This window comes from Polyergus mexicanus, unplaced genomic scaffold (genome assembly GCF_030449975.1).
Source record: "Polyergus mexicanus isolate NDT 795.1 unplaced genomic scaffold, iyPolMexi1.0 SCAF_9, whole genome shotgun sequence".
Lineage (NCBI taxonomy): Eukaryota > Metazoa > Arthropoda > Insecta > Hymenoptera > Formicidae > Polyergus > Polyergus mexicanus.
In genome coordinates, this window is record NW_027223329.1 from 379,495 (window position 1) to 398,095 (window position 18,601).

The 18,601-nt window shown below is 32.3% G+C and overlaps 4 protein-coding genes across 7 annotated transcripts; 1 reads left to right on the top strand and 3 right to left on the bottom strand.

Moving 5' to 3' along the window:
• Window positions 1–72: 72 nt before the first annotated feature.
• On the bottom strand, window positions 73–11,750 carry LOC138936281 (dynein regulatory complex protein 11-like). 4 transcript variants are annotated; one of them, XM_070301554.1, is made up of 13 exons: window positions 11,588–11,750; window positions 11,027–11,128; window positions 10,422–10,952; window positions 9,541–9,751; window positions 8,984–9,261; window positions 8,379–8,688; window positions 7,599–7,883; window positions 7,062–7,306; window positions 6,428–6,715; window positions 6,136–6,228; window positions 5,925–6,042; window positions 4,664–4,797; window positions 73–1,082 (listed from the first exon to the last, which is right to left on the bottom strand). In XM_070301554.1, exons 3-12 carry the CDS (start codon window positions 10,923–10,925, stop codon window positions 4,688–4,690), a joined length of 2,442 nt encoding a protein of 813 aa, XP_070157655.1. In that variant the 5' UTR covers window positions 10,926–10,952; window positions 11,027–11,128; window positions 11,588–11,750; the 3' UTR covers window positions 73–1,082; window positions 4,664–4,687. The 4 variants fall into 4 exon arrangements, with proteins under 4 accessions (XP_070157655.1, XP_070157656.1, XP_070157657.1 ...); XM_070301555.1 differs by lacking the exon at window positions 73–1,082 and adding an exon at window positions 1,725–1,797; XM_070301556.1 differs by lacking the exon at window positions 73–1,082 and adding an exon at window positions 3,167–3,185.
• Window positions 11,751–12,150: 400 nt separating this feature from the next.
• Csn3 (COP9 signalosome subunit 3) lies at window positions 12,151–14,924 on the top strand. The gene is made up of 4 exons (XM_070301147.1): window positions 12,151–12,457; window positions 12,693–12,950; window positions 13,431–14,155; window positions 14,541–14,924. The coding sequence occupies exons 1-4, from the start codon at window positions 12,403–12,405 to the stop codon at window positions 14,835–14,837; spliced, it is 1,335 nt and encodes a 444-aa protein (XP_070157248.1). The 5' UTR covers window positions 12,151–12,402; the 3' UTR covers window positions 14,838–14,924.
• A 269-nt stretch (window positions 14,925–15,193) lies between these two features.
• On the bottom strand, window positions 15,194–16,470 carry Nrk1 (nicotinamide riboside kinase). The gene has a single exon (XM_070301783.1). It carries the CDS (start codon window positions 16,241–16,243, stop codon window positions 15,638–15,640), a length of 606 nt encoding a protein of 201 aa, XP_070157884.1. The 5' UTR covers window positions 16,244–16,470; the 3' UTR covers window positions 15,194–15,637.
• A 241-nt stretch (window positions 16,471–16,711) lies between these two features.
• Window positions 16,712–17,700, bottom strand: LOC138936400 (active regulator of SIRT1). The gene is made up of 4 exons (XM_070301784.1): window positions 17,560–17,700; window positions 17,383–17,481; window positions 17,019–17,167; window positions 16,712–16,917 (listed from the first exon to the last, which is right to left on the bottom strand). Exons 1-4 carry the CDS (start codon window positions 17,621–17,623, stop codon window positions 16,798–16,800), a joined length of 432 nt encoding a protein of 143 aa, XP_070157885.1. The 5' UTR covers window positions 17,624–17,700; the 3' UTR covers window positions 16,712–16,797.
• Between the last annotated feature and the right edge of the window lie 901 nt (window positions 17,701–18,601).

Consider the following 18,601-nt stretch of genomic DNA (forward strand, 5'->3'; position numbering starts at 1 on the left):
CTGGCACGCATTTATGCCCACCAGGTCTTATTATTGAATTGGACCGGCTCCGTGGTCTGACATCAGACCATGTGGTGACAGCCAATGGGAACGCGGACTGCGCGAGCGCATGCGCATTCCATTCCAGTCGATGCATACGGCACCCCACACGCGCGATACTCTTGCCCTTTTCGTTGAATCACTGGGCAGGATCATAATCGCGTCTGACCCGACAGCTTACTTGACATTTCGTGACACTGTGAGAATTTTGTGGCATAACGTACATGCGTGTGTCACATGTTGTGTCTTCTACTTTTATTTTACATAAAATCAGCATCAGCGGCGTATCGGAAAGATGATATAACGTTTTACCGGCACGGTGCGGTGCGGCGTGCGGCGTAGCGTGGCGACTTGACGCTTGACATGCTTTCTTGTTTTTTTCCATTCGAAATACGCGAAGCGGAGGTGCGTTGGTTCGTTGCAAGAAGCGATTTTACGTATACGAATCGTATATTCCGATATAGCAATATAATGTCACTAAGATAATGTAATAGCATTGATAATGCAAAAAGATTAGATTACATATTGCATTTGAACTAGATTTTTAGGCGATGCTCATGGAAATGGAGAACTTGACAAATATAGATTCGAGAACGATTCATTTGTATTTTAAAGATCTTTTTTCATCATAAACAATACTTTTTGTTTAAGTTCCATTCCAGTACATGTTAAAAACAGTTTTTCGTAATGATGAGCATGCGTCGTAAAGATTTAAAGATCCAAGACCTTTCTTTTCAATTCTTGACCACTGTTTTTGAATTCATTAGCCGCGTTCAGCAGAGAAAGCGCTCAGTTATCATCTTGTCAACGCTCGACGTTGATTCGTTGGTTCCGAAACCAATCACATTTGATTGCTACTAAGCGGTTTTCTCTGCTGAACGCGACCAATGTTTCTTGTAACTGGATCAACTTAGTAGCTGATATATATTGTACATTATGCTCTTTAAATAGCCACAAATAAAAATCCAACAAATAATTCACTTTTCGAAGGATTTTCGTAAATTAAGTTCCGGAGATGCAAATAGAGATGTCAGATCGATATTCTGAAATAATATATAGCGAAAAGTCATTAATATCTTAATTAACTAACTGGTTAATTGATTTTACTGGCTATTCTAGCATTTCATCACATTCCCAGATAGCACAATATATATCTTTAACTATTCAGCTAAATATTCAGTTAAATATATATACTATTTTGTGAGGATATTATTACAATATTTTTCTGGAATATTCTCGTGTTAAAAGAATATTTTATAAATCTGTTTAGAATATTATACTTAGAACGGTCTTATTTTGAAGTTGCAGATTATTTTGCAAATTCACATATCGTTTTTTTTTTGCTTTATTAGAATATTTAAATATTTACTGAAAAATATTTACAGAATGTTTACAGGTTTGCGCTATCAGGATATGAATAGAATAGAATATTTACGGAAACATAGAGAACAACGAATAATTAACTGCTTAAAATAATATTAAGCTTTCGATAATATTCAACAAACTTTAAAACTGTATGATATTATCGCCGTGCAGTTTCAAGTTGCGACGCACATTGTGTTTTATTCAAATTTGCTTACGGATTAACATAACAGTTTTAAAAAGGTCTTTTGAAGGAGATCAGATACGTCAAATTAGTAAAAATTTCTTTTTAATTGCGACTGTAAATGGATTTAAAATATGTATGAGTATTGATAAGTAGGATTTTTAATTAAAGTGTTTTTGCCATACCATTCCTTGATAAGGAATATAAGTAACCTATAATAAAACATATATTTTAATTAATTCTTAAAAATTATTATCTCGAAATATCAATTGAGGAAAATTTTAAAAGAGTTTCAAAATTAAAGACTAAAAAGTTTATAGTAAAAAAATTTGTAATTAAAATTAAGATCTTATGGCATATGAAGCATTTTGCATTGAGAATTGGACAAATATATAGACATATGAGATGCAAATTCATAATTTATAATTATTATAATTATTATTATTATTTATAATTATTAATTATTATTAACAACTTTTTGAGAAGCAAATCTGTGCCGTAAAATCATTTCATCGTTAGATTTAAAAACATATAAGTGAAATGTAAATACAGACAAAATCTATTACATAAATATTAATAAGAATGATGATTATGCATTTATACTATTTTGAATATATAAGAAAAATTGACGTAAAGTTACTGAATGACATTTGTTAAAATTAAATTGCCAGACACCAAAATCAAAACGTAATAAATAATAAAAAAAGACAAGAAAAATAAGCGCTATAAATGGCTCGTAAAATTTGTTAGTGCAACATAAAAAGCAGATTAATGGGCTATATAGCACTTACACAATAGATATAGTATTTTAAGGCTGCGTTTATATTCACTGCCAATACTGAAAATTTATAGTGCACATGACGTAAACTATAAATTTTTAGTATTGGCAATGAATATCGGAACGTAATCTACGGCTCCTGAGTATTCATTGTAGCCATATCGGAATCGTGACGTCACAAGTGACACGTGTTTTTGTCTTTTGTCATTATTTTGCTGATTTTAAAGAAAATCTTCAAAATGACTTTCTTGTGCCTCGATACAAGTCCAATATTAACATCTTATAATAGAGTCTCTCACAATTTCATATATGCCCATATGGAGTTTGTTTGATTCTTTGACAACTCTTTGTTCTATACATTGTCAAAGAATTTCTGCATTTTCAATTGACCTTGTATAGACTTGCGAACGAAACAATTCCGGACATGTTTATATAAACCTTTTGTTATTGTTTTTTGGTCCTGCATCTGCCTCTGAACTGTCCACATGTTATGAAACATTTAGTATACAAGGTTGGGGGGGGGGGGGCGCTAAAATTTTATATTAATTGTGAAATGAATTCTTGTATCTATTTATATATACATAAGAAAAAATATTATTCCTAAATTAATGTTCTAATGTTAAGTAAAAGGTATTATACATTATTAAATTTCACTTTATCTAATTATCAGCGTCAATATATCGGCAAATGGCGTTGAAAGAAGGAAGATCTCTTCTGTCTAAATATGTATACTTTAGTAAGAGTCTTCGCGTGAGAATGCTTCATTGCTCAATTATTTAATTGCATGATTATTACATAAAATGAATGAAGCGCCTTTTTGCACTGAAATTGAGAAATATTATTATCTCTTGTCGTGTAGTGAACATATTTAAAAGAAATCGTCACTATCATATAATAAATATTCGCATGTGCGTATCGAGATCCAAGATAAAAAAAAGCTTTTCTTTCTATTTCTATGTATTTCATTTATCAAAAAAATAAATAATTCTTGAGAAAATATATTCCAATGTTGATATTCAGATTAATTCAAAATATCATATCATTCATAATGATGATATTTCAAAGACCTCGTGCATAAAAAAAATCCTTTCCCTTAGATTTAATACACAACGTGTTAAAAAGTAAAAAGATATATAAAAATATATGTTTTTGTTTTCTAGAAATGATATGTCCAGTCATGAATGAAAATATCGAAATTATTATATATGCATTTCTTAGCAACATCTGCATTCCAATACATTTTGATAATATCTATACTATATTCTTTATTTTCATTTTTAGTGATAAAAATAAAAATGTTAGGTAATTTTAAAAATTTTGTCTTAAGCCATAGCTTAGTAGTTTATTTTTAGTCATAGTTCATTTTTCAGTTCATAAATCTAGTATTTAAAATTTAAGTAGTCTTGTGTTTTTTTTTCGTATGAATAAAATGCAATCGAAAACATATACAATAAAAAAACATTTTTTTAAAAATTGCATCAAAAAATCTTTAAATTATTCTTGTTACCCAATTTTGAACAAAAATATCTGAAAGATCAAGGATTTTTCAGAGACGCTTTGTTTTTTTTCTAAATTATCGGACACCCTGTATGTGTTAACATATTATTATAATATTCTTTCTCTTTTTCTCTAATCTTTTAATATGTTACATTTAAAATCTGAAAATCACGTTATTTTATTTGTCATTCTCGAAGTTAAAGGGCTATTAGAGTTCACATATACAAACAAAAATTTAAATTTTGTCGAGTAGCGTAAGGCAACTTTGTACTTGCAACAGACTTCTTTTCTAATATAACAATAGAATCAATTAAAGCGACAGCCTAATTTTAACGCCGAAGAAAGTGCACGAGATAACTAATCATCGAGCTTAACGAGACCTTTGTGTGGCATCGTCCAAAGCCAAGCAGGAGGCATCCTGTTTAGCACCGTAGAAGATATCACTTTGTAAGTGATGACGATGCGAGATAAAATTGTGCGAATCAAAAACAGCATTTACATATCTTTCTCAAAGGGAAACATCGAGTCACAACACAAATAATCGATTATTCGGCATGTAGTCTCGTATATTCTATCACGCAATATGTTACACATTGACGCAATGATAAGCAAAAATACATGTTAATAAGTGTTACATTAATTCTGCTGTTTTAAATAGTATAAAATTTGCATTTAAAAGACAAGAAAAATAGTGCGTCGCAATTTTTCCACTTTCCTCCTTTCCCCCTCCTTACTGACGTATATGCATGTTACACGTAAGAACATCGAATTAACATTCGAATTGTATTGTATGAAATACGAACCTTATTACATAAGATTTATATCCATTATTTTCTTCCTTTCTTTTTTTGCGACTCATTTGCTTCGTTCAATTTTACGAGTTCCAATTCAACAGCTTTTTGTTTCCGTCGACAGGTTGGCGTTTTGGAAAACCAAGCTGGAACATTAAATCAAGTTGCTATAAGTCTTGAAAGTCATAAAAGTGAAAGAGTGCCATCCATACATATATTTGAATATACATCATATATTGATGGATTTATATATTTGTGATTTTAACAGATTATTTCAATATAAACAATATTTATAATATTATTATAAAAAAAAGATTGTATTATCTAAATAAATTTTGAGCGATATGCATATATCACATATATTATACATATGTATTATATACAGGGTGTAACAGAGCGCCCATATCAGCAGTTTTTTGAGAAAACAACGCATTTTCGTGAAAAATGTTTCATACAAAAGTTGTAGAGCATTATATAATAATAGTATGACCATTATATAATATTAGTATGACCTTGAATAGCACCGTCAAGGTCATATAAAAATTACTTTAAATTTTTTATATAGAACCTTCTATTTTTCATTACATATTCTTGCAGCTTATCTCGAGAGCTTTCCGAAACACTATAATAAAGTATTTTTTTATTAAGTACTTTTTGAGTTATTTTATATTTTAATCTGACATATTTTGATATAAAAAATAAAATATTTCGTAAAATATTCAATCTTACTGTAATACTTTTATGTACAGAATAATGAGACAAATCAATTAGTGCAAAAAAAAAAAACCAATAATTTTTTAAAAAATACATTGTAAATAATTTTCTTAAAAACCATTATTTTTTTGTACTAATTGATTTGTCTCATTACTCTGTACATAAAAGTATTACGGTAAGATTATCGAAAACTGAATATTTTACGAAATATTTTATTTTTTATATCAAAATATGTGTGTATGTCAGATTAAAATATAAAATAACTCAAAAAGAACTTAATTAAAAAAGTATTTTATTATAGTGTTTTGGAAAGCTCTCGAGATAAGCTACAAGAATATGTAATGAAAAATAGGGGGTTCCATATAAAAAATTCAAAGTGATTTTTATATGACGGTACTATTCAAGGTCATACTAATATTACTATATTATATATTATAATGCGCCACTTAGAGCTCTACAACTCTTGCATGAAACATTTTTCACGAAAATGTGTTGTTTCCTCAAAAAACTGTTGATACGGGCGTTTTGTTACACCCTGTACATACAGATTGTTACAAACCTAGAAATGCGTCTTCCTCTTCACGATATACTGGATCCTTAAAACTCAATGCATTCACCAACTCGACATATGTCAAAGGATGAGTTCGTAGTTGTACCATACGTTTTGTAGTCATTACCTATATCATAATATAGAAAATATTAATATCAAAGACATGCAAATAGATGTCAAAAATTCAAAAAGTGAAAAATTTATAATTCTAATTATCAACCTCATTAATTGTTGCTAAAACGGCGCCGACTGTGAAACCATTACACGCTTTAGCCATAGCCGATGTATCAAATTGGCGATTAATTCCAGAGTACTGGGAAAAAAAATACTATAAGATTTATGATTTGTAAAAAAAATTATTAATTTTCAGCATAAATCTTATTTTTTCCAAAATGCAGTATCTCTTTACATATAAAACATATTATATCTCTAATTATTTCTTCAATTAACGTCAAAAATTCTAATTTTTGAAATGTCAACGGCTGTCTGCGCAGCATAGTACTTTTACTCACTTTGTACAATAGATCCTTCCATATAAGAGACACAGTTCCATAGTCCGGTCTAGGAATGTAAATGACTTTGTCGTAAGTCTGATACAGAAGTTTTTGATCGCCATCCCAAGGTTTGTTGGATGTCCCGATAAACAGAACCCTGTCCTCACCCGTGATACTCTTGACAAGTTTCGGTAGATCTTTCCTCAAACGTTTCGGATCGGTCTTATCTGTTTTTGGTACTTTCTTCACAAATGGCTTTTCTGCGTTATCCATGAAAATCACTGACGGCTGCAGCAATCGTGATACCTTCGACAGTAAAAAATTTGGCTAATGTTATATAAGTGCGATTCTTAAATGATTGTCCAAATTTAAATCTTCGTAGATCAATAGAAATTACACGACAAAAGTAAATCGAAAACAATATTATTACTTAATTTTTCACTAATTTTCACACTGCGAGAAGTCCAGTTCATGAGAGCACTTTTGCTACCATCCATTTTGTCATAACTTCATATGTCACCTTGTAGATAAAGATCAAGTTATTTGGATAAATATTTACTTTAATTAATAAATGTCGAATAAAAATTTTCTCTAAATAAATTATTCAAAGTTCGTGGTTAATTTGGTATATTTCTATGGCTCTGATACAAACCTTCGAAATTAAATGGACAAGCATGATCAATCCCGACTTGCCGGGATATTTGCCAGCTATATTTGCCGGCGTGATGTCGAAGAGCGTAGCTCCGAGTTCCGTACAGATCGCGTTCACCAGAAACTTTTTGCCGCTACCGTGCGGACCGACTATGAGAACAGATCGTACGAGTGGTGTGAATTCTCTCAGAACTTGATCGCCCAGCGGAAGTATGCAGTATTCGGCAATTAATTGCCTTATATCACCTGATACAATTCGATTAATTGTTATAAAGCTTGTACTTTATCTTATTTAAATCAATTTGAAAATATTTTGGTCAAATTCTTCGTAAATTTAGGAAAGTTCTTTTCTAGTGAAAAAATCGAGAGAGTAGAGTAGAATTAGAATAGAGTTTTATTTGTTGCAGCAGAGATAGTATCTATTGAAAGTACGAATAAATTAAAATATTGTTTTGGATACTACTATGGATACATAAGATCATACATAATGACTTTAGATTTAAGAGAGTAAATTTAAATATTACGTATTCAAATGTACCAAGCGTCGGAAAAGGATCTTTCTCCTTCATACGAAGATCATAGTTTACGAACGACTTTTCGCCCTTGAATTCATCCAGGGAAACCTCGAGGTAAAGTTTAATAATACCCTGTATGAGAAGCTCCTCGAAAAGGGACTCGGTTGTTCTGTCGGGTGTCAAATCTTTCTCTTTCTTTCTCTTATTTTTCTTTCCGCTCCTGCGAACACGTTTCTGTGGTTTCTTCGCGCGTTTTCCCTTGAATCCTTTGTCCCTGTCTAACGCAGTCTGAAGAGCTTCTATATCGCCTAATTGTAATATCGCTGTTATTAGCAGTCATGTGGTTGTCAATAAATTCACTTTAATCTTACATAATAATCTTCATAATTATTTTTCTCTATCCCTTGTAATATAAAATTTTTAATTGATACAACAAAACAACCCAGATAGCCAAGTGTCTGTGAGATTGTTGTTATGTTGCCAGTAATAATGCAGTTGTTGGTAACATGACAGCGAACAATTGTACTATTGTTGGCAATATGACAGCAATAATCAATATGATTACTTACGCTTGGTTATTTGGGAAATTGTTATTCCATATATTTGCATGCTGAAGAATTTCGAATGCTTACTCTCTAACAAGATTGAGATAAGATTGAAAAAAGAAACGATTTGGAAATAAACAAATTTGGAGATATAAAACGAATTTTTTAGATCGAAGAGATTTAATTTTGATCTTTATAATTCTAAATAATTCTTAAAGAACTATCAATACTTATCTTTTCATCTATTTATTTACTTACCTCTCATTGCTTGATCCACAATCGCTCTGACTTCGTCCTCGACTTCCCTCGTCTTTTCCGCTTCTATTATGTCGCAATAAGGTAGTTGCATCGGATTCGAGGATTCATCCTTGTCCCTCCAGACGTCCTGATACTCTTGATTTGCGTGAATCAATTTCGGTAGGAAATTGGAAGGAACCGATTTGAATCCAAGATCCGTCTCATCCTCCGACTGTTCCGTTTCGCTATCTTTTTTTGATTTCGAGCGTTTCGATTTCTTCGATTCTTTTGACGATATTGCGGTGGATTTGCTCACGGTACTCTCAGTTCCCTATAATAAGGCAGTAGTTGACGAAACATTATATCATTAATTGATTTAAATGGACCGTAAGATACTTTGTAGATGTATAGTAAAAGTTGAACAATTCGGTAAAATTTTTTTTATGTTAATCGGTAAATTCGATAAACTGAACATTTCGTTCTAGTTGCATACAGTACAAGATAACTAGAGGAATTGAATTATGATGGAAATTGATATAATATTCAACTTTTACATATAATATTTTGATTCATCTTTATGTTCCTTAGCGCGCAAGATACTTTCATATTTGCGCAAAATATTTTACCTGTCTGCTGAAAATCATGCGCGAACCACCGCTTTCGGCAGATGGTAAATCAGGTATTTTCCCAGTTTGTTGAAAGTAAGTGTCGATCCAATTTCGAATTTCACTCCTGATATTTTCTTCCATGACGGCGCTTTTCTCGTTGCGAATTCTATCTTTCGCCTCCGATATCAGATCTTGATATTGTTGTTGAAAATCCAATTGCTTTTCATATCTCTGCTGCTTCAGTCTCTCCGCATGTCTGGCATTTTCCGTGATCGTTTGACTAGGCTGTAGCATTCCTTTAGACGATTAGTGTTAATATGTATTGAAATAAAACAAGCAGTAAATGTGCTTGTTTATCTTCATCGAAACAAATGCTTGAGACAATATTAAAATTGTTGCTTGTATATATTTCTACAAAACAGGATGTAAATCTCATCAAAGAATTTTTTTATTTACGACATTTTCATTTTTACCCTTTTTCAAAAGAAAGTAAGGACGGAAGATTATTATTAAATTGTATATTATTGCAATAGAAAATTAATAATTCAAATTTCAAAATCGCAATTATTTATTACCTATCAATAGCATCTCCTCGAGGCGTTTCTTGCGAACATGGCATCTAGTGATATATCCTTTCCATACCTTCTGAATTTTCAGCGCCGCGAGCTTTTCGCACGCTTCATCCTCGTCGGCAACTTCTGGTTTAATAGTCGATCTTTCTTTCATTTCACGGATTTCTTTCATAAATTGATACCGCAATCTACCTTGTCTTGCTCGTTCATGCGCCTGGAGTATCAAAATTTACGGACGGAATAATAAATCACAAGTATTTAATTTAATATGACATATGTATGTATATGTGCGCGCGCGCGCGCGTGCGTGTGTGTGTGTGTGAATACGTTTTTTATAATAATAAAATTTATATTTACATTTATGCATCATCATGAAACACATTTTAAATTATCACGTTGTTACGAAACAGTAGAACATTTGATAGCTGTATGAACAGGAGGATTTATAAAGCAATTAAAATTTTTTTTTTAAGAAATTTATTTAAGAAATTTTAATTTTATTATGTCTCGAAATCTTTTGTTTTTTAAACATAAGAAATAAACTCAGAGTATACACAATACTAGGTGAAGAAACTTGCTGTTGTTTAATTTGAATAACAAATATGCATTTTATATATTTAACGCATATTTACCGCGCCTCTTATTTGTCAGTTTCCGAATGTATTTAATCATTGATTTATTTCTATCATTGATTTATAAATGAATGTATTTTTTCTGAGTTTACACAAAATCTTATCTCGATTTCATCACGGATTACATAAATAGATGATGAATATTAAAAATGCACTTTTTTGCAGTATCGCATGTTCCATTAACTTTTTCTCGAAAGGCGAAATATATAAATACGAGAGAGCCTCGGTTCTTTTTAGTAAACCTCGCAATACCTGAATAAGTCTTATAGCCTGCGACTCGGTGATTTTTTTCGGCACGATGGCCTCGTGAAGCGCGCCCAGATTTCGGAGCGTATCCTCGATGAATCTCCGTCTCTCCGCGATTTCCACGGCATGCTCGCGCCTGTAATACTTTGGTATCTGGATCTCGGCTTCCTGCGGTGTCACCCCGCACTCGAGCAATGCGTCGTCGTAATAGCTGTGCTCCGACAGATCGATATTGACCAGATCGTGCTTGAGCTCCAACACCCTGCCCAGACTCGCGTTCAACGATTTCTGGAGTAGCAGGCGTTTCTGCGGTTGTATTACTTGATCGTAACATTGTTCGAGTTTATTGCAAATGAGGATGTATCGGACGTACAAGGCCGAAACGACATCGTGCAACTTCCTACGATCCTTTTGCGGCTTCGCGCCCTGGAGCATCGTATCTGCCTGGATCGTCTCCGCGAGCAATGTCTGGGCCTCTCTCCAGAGCTCGTCATACGTCGCATTCGACATTCTTTCTCGATAAGCGCGTTCAAAATTCTTCAAAATAAAACGTCGAATGCACTTATGAAATTCATATCTATCGCCGATCGTTATAACTGATTGTCGGTTACCTGGCAACTGGATGGCGTCGTGGGGCAGAAATCGCGTAACGACGAACGAACGGTGGAGAGAAAAATTTTGGAAACATCCTTCGATTACGATGAGCAGCTTTACTGAAAGTGGAATTTAAAAATAGAAATGAAAGAAAAAATCCGAAAATCCAACTATGTAAAATAAAATTGTGCAAATCTAATTAATCCTGCGCTGTTCTTCTTTTTATATAATATACAATCTGAACTTCGCACGAATGTCTGTGATGTATAAGAACATTTTACTTTTCTTTTTATATTTTACAATTTTACAAATATCCACAGTCGAAGACGAAAATTGACAAAAATATGAAATTTAAAGTTATTACGAACGCTATAGCTCGAATATTATGGTGTGTCTTAAAAGTCAAATTGATGAATCGAATATATGCGAAAAATCGACGAGAGAAAGTGTGTGTGTGTGTGTGTGTGTGTGAGAGAGAGAGAGAGAGAAAGAGAGAGAGCACAGTAGGATTAATTGCGCGCTTTAAGATAAAAAAGATGCTGAAACTTTTGAATATTAAGTGCATATAAATGTTTTACTTATTGGATATAGGCAGCTCTGTGATTCGCGATCTAGAATCTAGAATGAAGCTGATGATGGCTTCGCGCGTTTGATCGATTCTCTATTCCCTCGACGTGTCTTCTACATTATTTAAACAGGATTAGGACAATAATCACAATCGAAAAAAATCTTTAATTCGCGCAGATAAGACACGAAGGAAAAAATCAGTTTGATCAACTATCGATTGAAAGCAGTACATCCTTCATTTCCGCCTAGAATGTTTTTTTGCATCTCTCGTTTGGTCCTAGTCTTATCATTAGCGCGATCTCGTGTTATTGTTACGTTGTTATTATTGACTTCGAAACTTCACACTTTCGCCGCACGAGGTCATTGTAATCAATCCGAAAAGTCGACTCCGTCAATCTGTTCGATTAATGATTATCAGTTTCATGTGTGTAGTAGAGTATTTACTGACTAATTTTTACAGATTTCCGGGAAGAAGCTTTTGTAAAATTAATATATATATATATATATATATATATATATATATATATATATAAACCAATGGTGTGTTTGTATGTGTGTGTGTAAAAATAAAAATTTAAAGTGAGAAGGTAGCCATATCATTCCCTGTATTAGACACGTGATTGGTCGATTCCTTTGTGTACACATGTATTATGAGAGAGATCTTCAAATTCAACCCTCTCGCTAGTGCCGTGCATTCTACATCCCTCTCGTTTCCAAACGAGTCATTTCAGTCGAGTGTTCGTTCGCGATTCTGTAATCTCTGTAAATAGACGATCGTCGATCGTGCGGCTGAACCGAGGGTGATGACAAGGAAGCATCCGCAGTAATGGCATCGGCATTGGAGCAGTTTGTAAATAATGTTCGAACGCTCTCGAAGCAAGGTACGGCCGATCTCGCAAAAATCCTCGTGATTTTAACCTCAACTTAACCTCAACGACGAAGAGTGACGTATAAAGCATTCCTCGTTGTGATGCATCGTTTCTCTAAGAAAAAGAAAACTTTTCAGATTTTACGCGTTATTATTTCAAATTTTTTACTAGTTGAAGATACTTAGATTTAACAATGAATTTTAAGCATCACGATTTATATGTAATATTATATATATCACACTTGTAGGCAACTTCAGGGAACTGTACGACATCATAAGCAAAAGCACCGAAGTATTAACGAAAAATGGACAACATCTGGACAATGTCTTGGAAACGCTGGAACTGCAACAGCACTCGTTAGGTATCCTGGCAGTACTTTGCGCAAAATTTTCATTGCTCAATTCTAATGGAAATAACCCAGATGCACACAAGATATTGTTTAATCAAGTTCAGGAGTTTATTATCGGATGTAATGGGGAGCAAGTTAGATTCGCGCCAGATACATGTAAGTATGTCCAAAGCTTTTGTTATGAACTTGATTAGTATATAAATTAAATATAATTTTAATCAGGTTTTACATTAAGAAGCTCCTCATGGATTCATGCTTAGTTATATACTCTGCTCCTTAATTATATAAGAAATTAGATTTTTTTTAAACATATATGTTTGGAAATTTTTTTTTTGCTGAATTCAACTATACAAAGTTTTCAAAATTGAATTATACAGATATATTTTTATTTTGAAACAATGCACATCGATTATGCTAATTTATCTAATTTTCGAAAATCAAAAGTCTATTTTGTTCATAATATTGAGAGCTCTTGTCAATATTAAATATCTATTAGTATTGTATTTAAATGTGTCTTGTAAAAATTATAATTGTTTTCTTAAAACATTTACAATGTTAATACAATTTATATTATCCAACCATATTTATTCCTTATCGCTATATGTATATATGACATTAATAAAATATATTTTACAGATGCAGATTTATGTCACTTGTTCACACAGAGTTTGGTGGAGTTGAAAACGCCATTACAAGGAATCGATTTAATGCGTCGCGCGATACGCAAGATACGATTGTTTGACAGTCAGCTGACCTCGATACACGCTGATCTTTGTCAATTATGTCTTCTGTCCAAGTGCTTTAAGCCAGCGCTCGAATTTCTAGATGTGGACGTCACGAGCATTAGTCAGGAAGGAGGCCAGTTTGATTCGAAATACTTTCTATTGTATTACTATTATGGTGGCATGATATATACAGGGCTAAAGAATTATGATCGGGCATTATATTTCTTCGAAGTGTGCGTGACGACGCCCGCAATGGCCGTCAGCTATATTATGTTGGAAGCTTACAAAAAATACATTCTGATTTCGCTGATATTACATGGAAAAGTGTTAAACCTACCAAGGTACACCAGCCAGGTAATTAACAGATATATCAAGCCATTGAGCCAACAATATCAGGAATTGGCCACAGCCTACCTCGTCAACAGCTGTGAAGAATTGCAGAATATTATCACCAAGTATCAGCAAGTGTTTGTGAGAGATCATAATTTGGGGCTCGTGAAACAGGTGCTCGCTTACTTGTACAAAAAGAATATACAAAGGTTGACTAAGACTTTTCTCACACTTAGTTTAAGTGATGTTGCGAGCAGGGTTCAACTATCGGGACCTGCAGAAGCGGAAAAGTACATTTTAAGCATGGTGAGTTTTATGACACGGGCATGTATGAAATATCCTACAATCATTAGAGCTCTTAAGCAATTATTTCAATAAATTTGTTATATTAATTTTGTTTAGCAAAAGAATATTTTTTTAAGAACAAAATTAATAAACTTGTTTTAAGAAAGATTTTATTTTTAGCAAAACTGAAGCTTTCTTCTTTACCATCTTTATTTTTTCAATCATTTATAATTGAGATTCATTTTTTATTTAGAGAGAAAGTTCTATATTAAAGGAAAAAAAAATTATTCTAATATAAATCAAAAAGCCTGTCTTTATAGATTTATTGGAGTGTGAGCATATGTATGATACCTGCAACTTGTATAAATTTAAATTGCTTACTCTAGCTGTTTTTATATATTCTCAGATTGAAGATGGAGAAATTTTTGCGACTATTAATCAGAAAGATGGTATGGTAGTGTTTCACGATGATCCTGAAAAATATAATTCACCTCAAATGCTGGCAAACTTTGAGAAGGAAATGGCAGCATGCACAGGATTAGATAAACGAGTGTTAGAAATGGAAGAGGAGGTCGTTCTTACGCCGCAATATGTTCGCAAAGCTTGTGGACAGAACGATCAGGACGATCAAGCCGCCGGACCTGCACCAACGAACGTTACAAATGCACAAGGTCAAATTAAACAAAATACCTACTCTATGTAACATATATATGTCGTTGTGTGTTATCTTTATTAAAAAATTATAAGAAATCCTGGAAAATCTTATTGAGAGTCAAGACTTCAATATATAAAAGCTTGCTTTTTGGGAGGGAGGGGGGGGGGGGGTTGTAATAATAAGAGACATTTTTTTGCGACCTATTTTGTATAAATATTTACGAATTAAATTATAATAATAATACAAAAATATTGATTTTTTTTCTTATTATTCATAATCAATTTCAAATAACTTCATTTATCTTAATTTTTGTAAGTTAGATTATAACATATATAATTTAAAACTAAATTTTCTTTCCTAAATTATATTTGTATGAAATTATTATAATTCTTAGTTTTTTTTTATGCAGACGGCATGCTTTCATTGTCATAAAACAATGGATAATTTGTTTTATAGAAATAATTTGAAATTTATAATTAATTTTTAATATATCCACAATAAGTTTTATTATCATAATTAATATATATACATGCTTCAATTATGCAGTATATATATATTTTGTTGGAAAAACTAACACACTTGCACTTCTGGAAAATGCGAAATACAATCGACGCATATACAGAAGCATTTGCAGATGTGAAGCGAAAAGAAAATATATCTTTAGAGAATATTGAAAAAGAAGTTATAAATTATTGAAACTTTTTAATTTACGACACTACTCTTCACAATATAAAATCACCATAATTTCCACTTATTTTTGGGATGTGTATAAAAAAATCTTTCTCGTTTTAAATTAATAATACTTATTTAATTTAAAATTATATAAAGTTGCATCGATAGGTACAGTTTTAAGATAATAATTGATTGATTTCCTGAGAAACTGTCTCATAAATTTGTTCCATATCCTTAGATCCATCGATAAACATTATAGTTTCATGCAACTCTCTTTTTTTAATAATTTCATTTTTATATTTTATATATTCGGGCCACACTACCTTGTCGAAATATCCCGGTACATCGGGCGGTTCATATGTACGATTTTTTCTTCGCTCCCAACATTGTTCCTTCGTCAATGTCAAAAAATATTTACGATCACATAAATCTGTAATGTCTTTGTGTCGGAAAAGCAAAAATCCGTCTAGTATCAGTACTCTCTTCCTCAAACCCACTACATCATTTTCGTGGGATTGAAGTATCTTTATAATATCGGAATGCATTCTCTGCATATCCAGACTCGTTATCAGGTCCCAATTTAAATGATTTAATTCCTGTATCGTATTGTGACGTGGATCATCCAATGGCAAAAAATAATCGTCTTGACGTACTATAACAGATTTTGAAAAATTGTCGCGAATCTTATTAGCCAATGTGCTTTTTCCGCTACAGGTTGCCCCAGATATGCCAATGACAAACCATTGCATCATTATTTTATTCATCAGTATCACTTGGCACATGTTAGAAATATGACAAAAAGCAGACACTTTCTCATTGAACAATTTAAAGCATACGCGAAATGATGTAGCATTGATTATATAACAGACACTTTTAATCAATGTTTTATATCACGCGGGTATCAGCTGCATGCGTGACTTATGTAACACAATGCATATGATATATCGCGATGATAACATAGCTCCCTAAAACCACCTAACCTGACAATTTGCCATTGAACTACTTTACTCTACCTTCTCTGTTTTATGTAGAGACAAATATGGTTTCACGTGATATATAGTAAAAAGTATTAAACCACCAATAAAAATTAGACCGAAACTCGCGGGAACTATCAGAGCCAGATTGTGAGAATAAAAGAGAAATTTGAATCTATCGTCGTCAATAAATGGCAAACCAAGTATCCAAATGGTATAATAGAAAAACAAGACAAATGTCAATATTAATATCACTTTTCCTTTTTGATGATCTCTTTCAAACATTGTTTTTTGTGATACTATTTTAATTTTACCAACTTTCTTTGTTGCCTTATTCTTTCATTTAATGTCACGATTAATAATTATTGGATATATTCCTGTTCAAACTTCTTAAAGTCCTCTTCAGTAAAAGCTGTCTCCTCTGACTCTTTAGGTTTCTCCTGCTGTTGGATATATCTCTTTTTGATAGCACGATGCAATAACTGAAAAAGAAAAAGAAAGTCTAACAAATTCGAGTAAACTGATATTTACAATAGATGCAAAATTATTAAATTTGAAAATGCAATTGAGAAAATTCTCATACTTTGCTTGCTATTTCAGGATTAATTCGATTACTGCTAAGTAAAAGAAGTTGTTGTACATTTTTATCGGTAGGATCTTGTTGAGTAGCTATGTGTTTCTGGGTCTCATAAACTGTAGTTTTACTAGATCGTGCCAAAACTGTATCAAAATCTTAAAAAAAAAAGTACTATTTTATTTTTAGTCATTTGTATCAATTAAATAATTTAATAATAATATACAATATATTAAATATATATAACAGTAAATAAATAATTTACTATTATATATATATATATGAAATTTTATAATTTATAATATATTTATATATAAAATTTATTTTTTGAATTGTGCAACTGACTTAAAGATGATTAAAATCGATTGTTAACCTGTTTTATCATATTTAGAGATGATTCTGTGTTTAGTGGGAATTAGATCCAAAACTCCTTTATATCTGGTGTCTTTACATTTTTTCCTTTTCTTTTGTTCTACAAATTATTATATATAAAAAATATTTCCATCATGTCAATTTTCAAACGTAACACGTAGTCTCTCAATAAACTAACCTTTATGTGAATCTTTTTTGTAGTTTAATAATTCCAAGCTTTTATGGACAAGTGAATTAGACATGGCGATCGTAGTGCAGAGAGCTACGCATCGACTCTCTTTGCCATTCTGTGCTTGAAGCTTGAAGGGCTCGAGGTCAAATCTAGCCAGAACCAAAAAACATCGAGAATGTATTATTGAATGCGTTCAGGAGACACAACTGTTGAGTAGCAATTGAATGTGATTGGTTCTTACTTTTAGAATCAACAAATCATCGTCGAGTATTGACAAGATGATGCTCAATAGTTGTGCTTCCTCAACGCGCCCATTATTTCGATAATTCGCGATCGCCATCTCTCAGAAGGCAATGGCAAACCACCGAGAGTATCTTGCTATGAATGCCGTTCGGAACCGGCGTAAACCCCGTATTAGACTACGTTACTACGTATTGAAAATTGAGATTCAAGATTCAAGATTGAAATTTGACCAATCGGGATAAAGAAATTTTAGTTCCTTTTGTTTTGATCAGTCAAATAGTCTGATACGGGCATTAGACTTGACGATTTGTTGCTTTGTTACTATCAATACTTCGTGTATCATATCAACGGGATATGACACGAAGTGTATACATATATTTATCATAGTGTAATATATATCTATTATATTCAAATGTATTATATTAAAAAAAATTATATTGATAAATAATAATAATTATTATTATGACTGTATTCCAAAATCAAACTCACAAATTCACTGCCAGTACTAGAAATCTATAGTTAAATCAAATCTATAAATTCTGCGTCTATGGACAACTGATATTGGTCATATGTGATGAACATGGCGGAATCCACAAATAATTCGGAGGATGATCGACTCTCGTGCAAGATCTTGATTATCGGTGCCGGTATGGCCGGATTATCGGCAGCTACTCATTTGTTAAAGAATAGCGAGACGGATTTTCTCATCGTCGAAGCGCGCGGACGTATAGGCGGACGAATTGTTGCCGCTCAAATCGGTACGGTTGACGTAACCTCTTCTGGACGATGTTTGTGTGACTTGCTT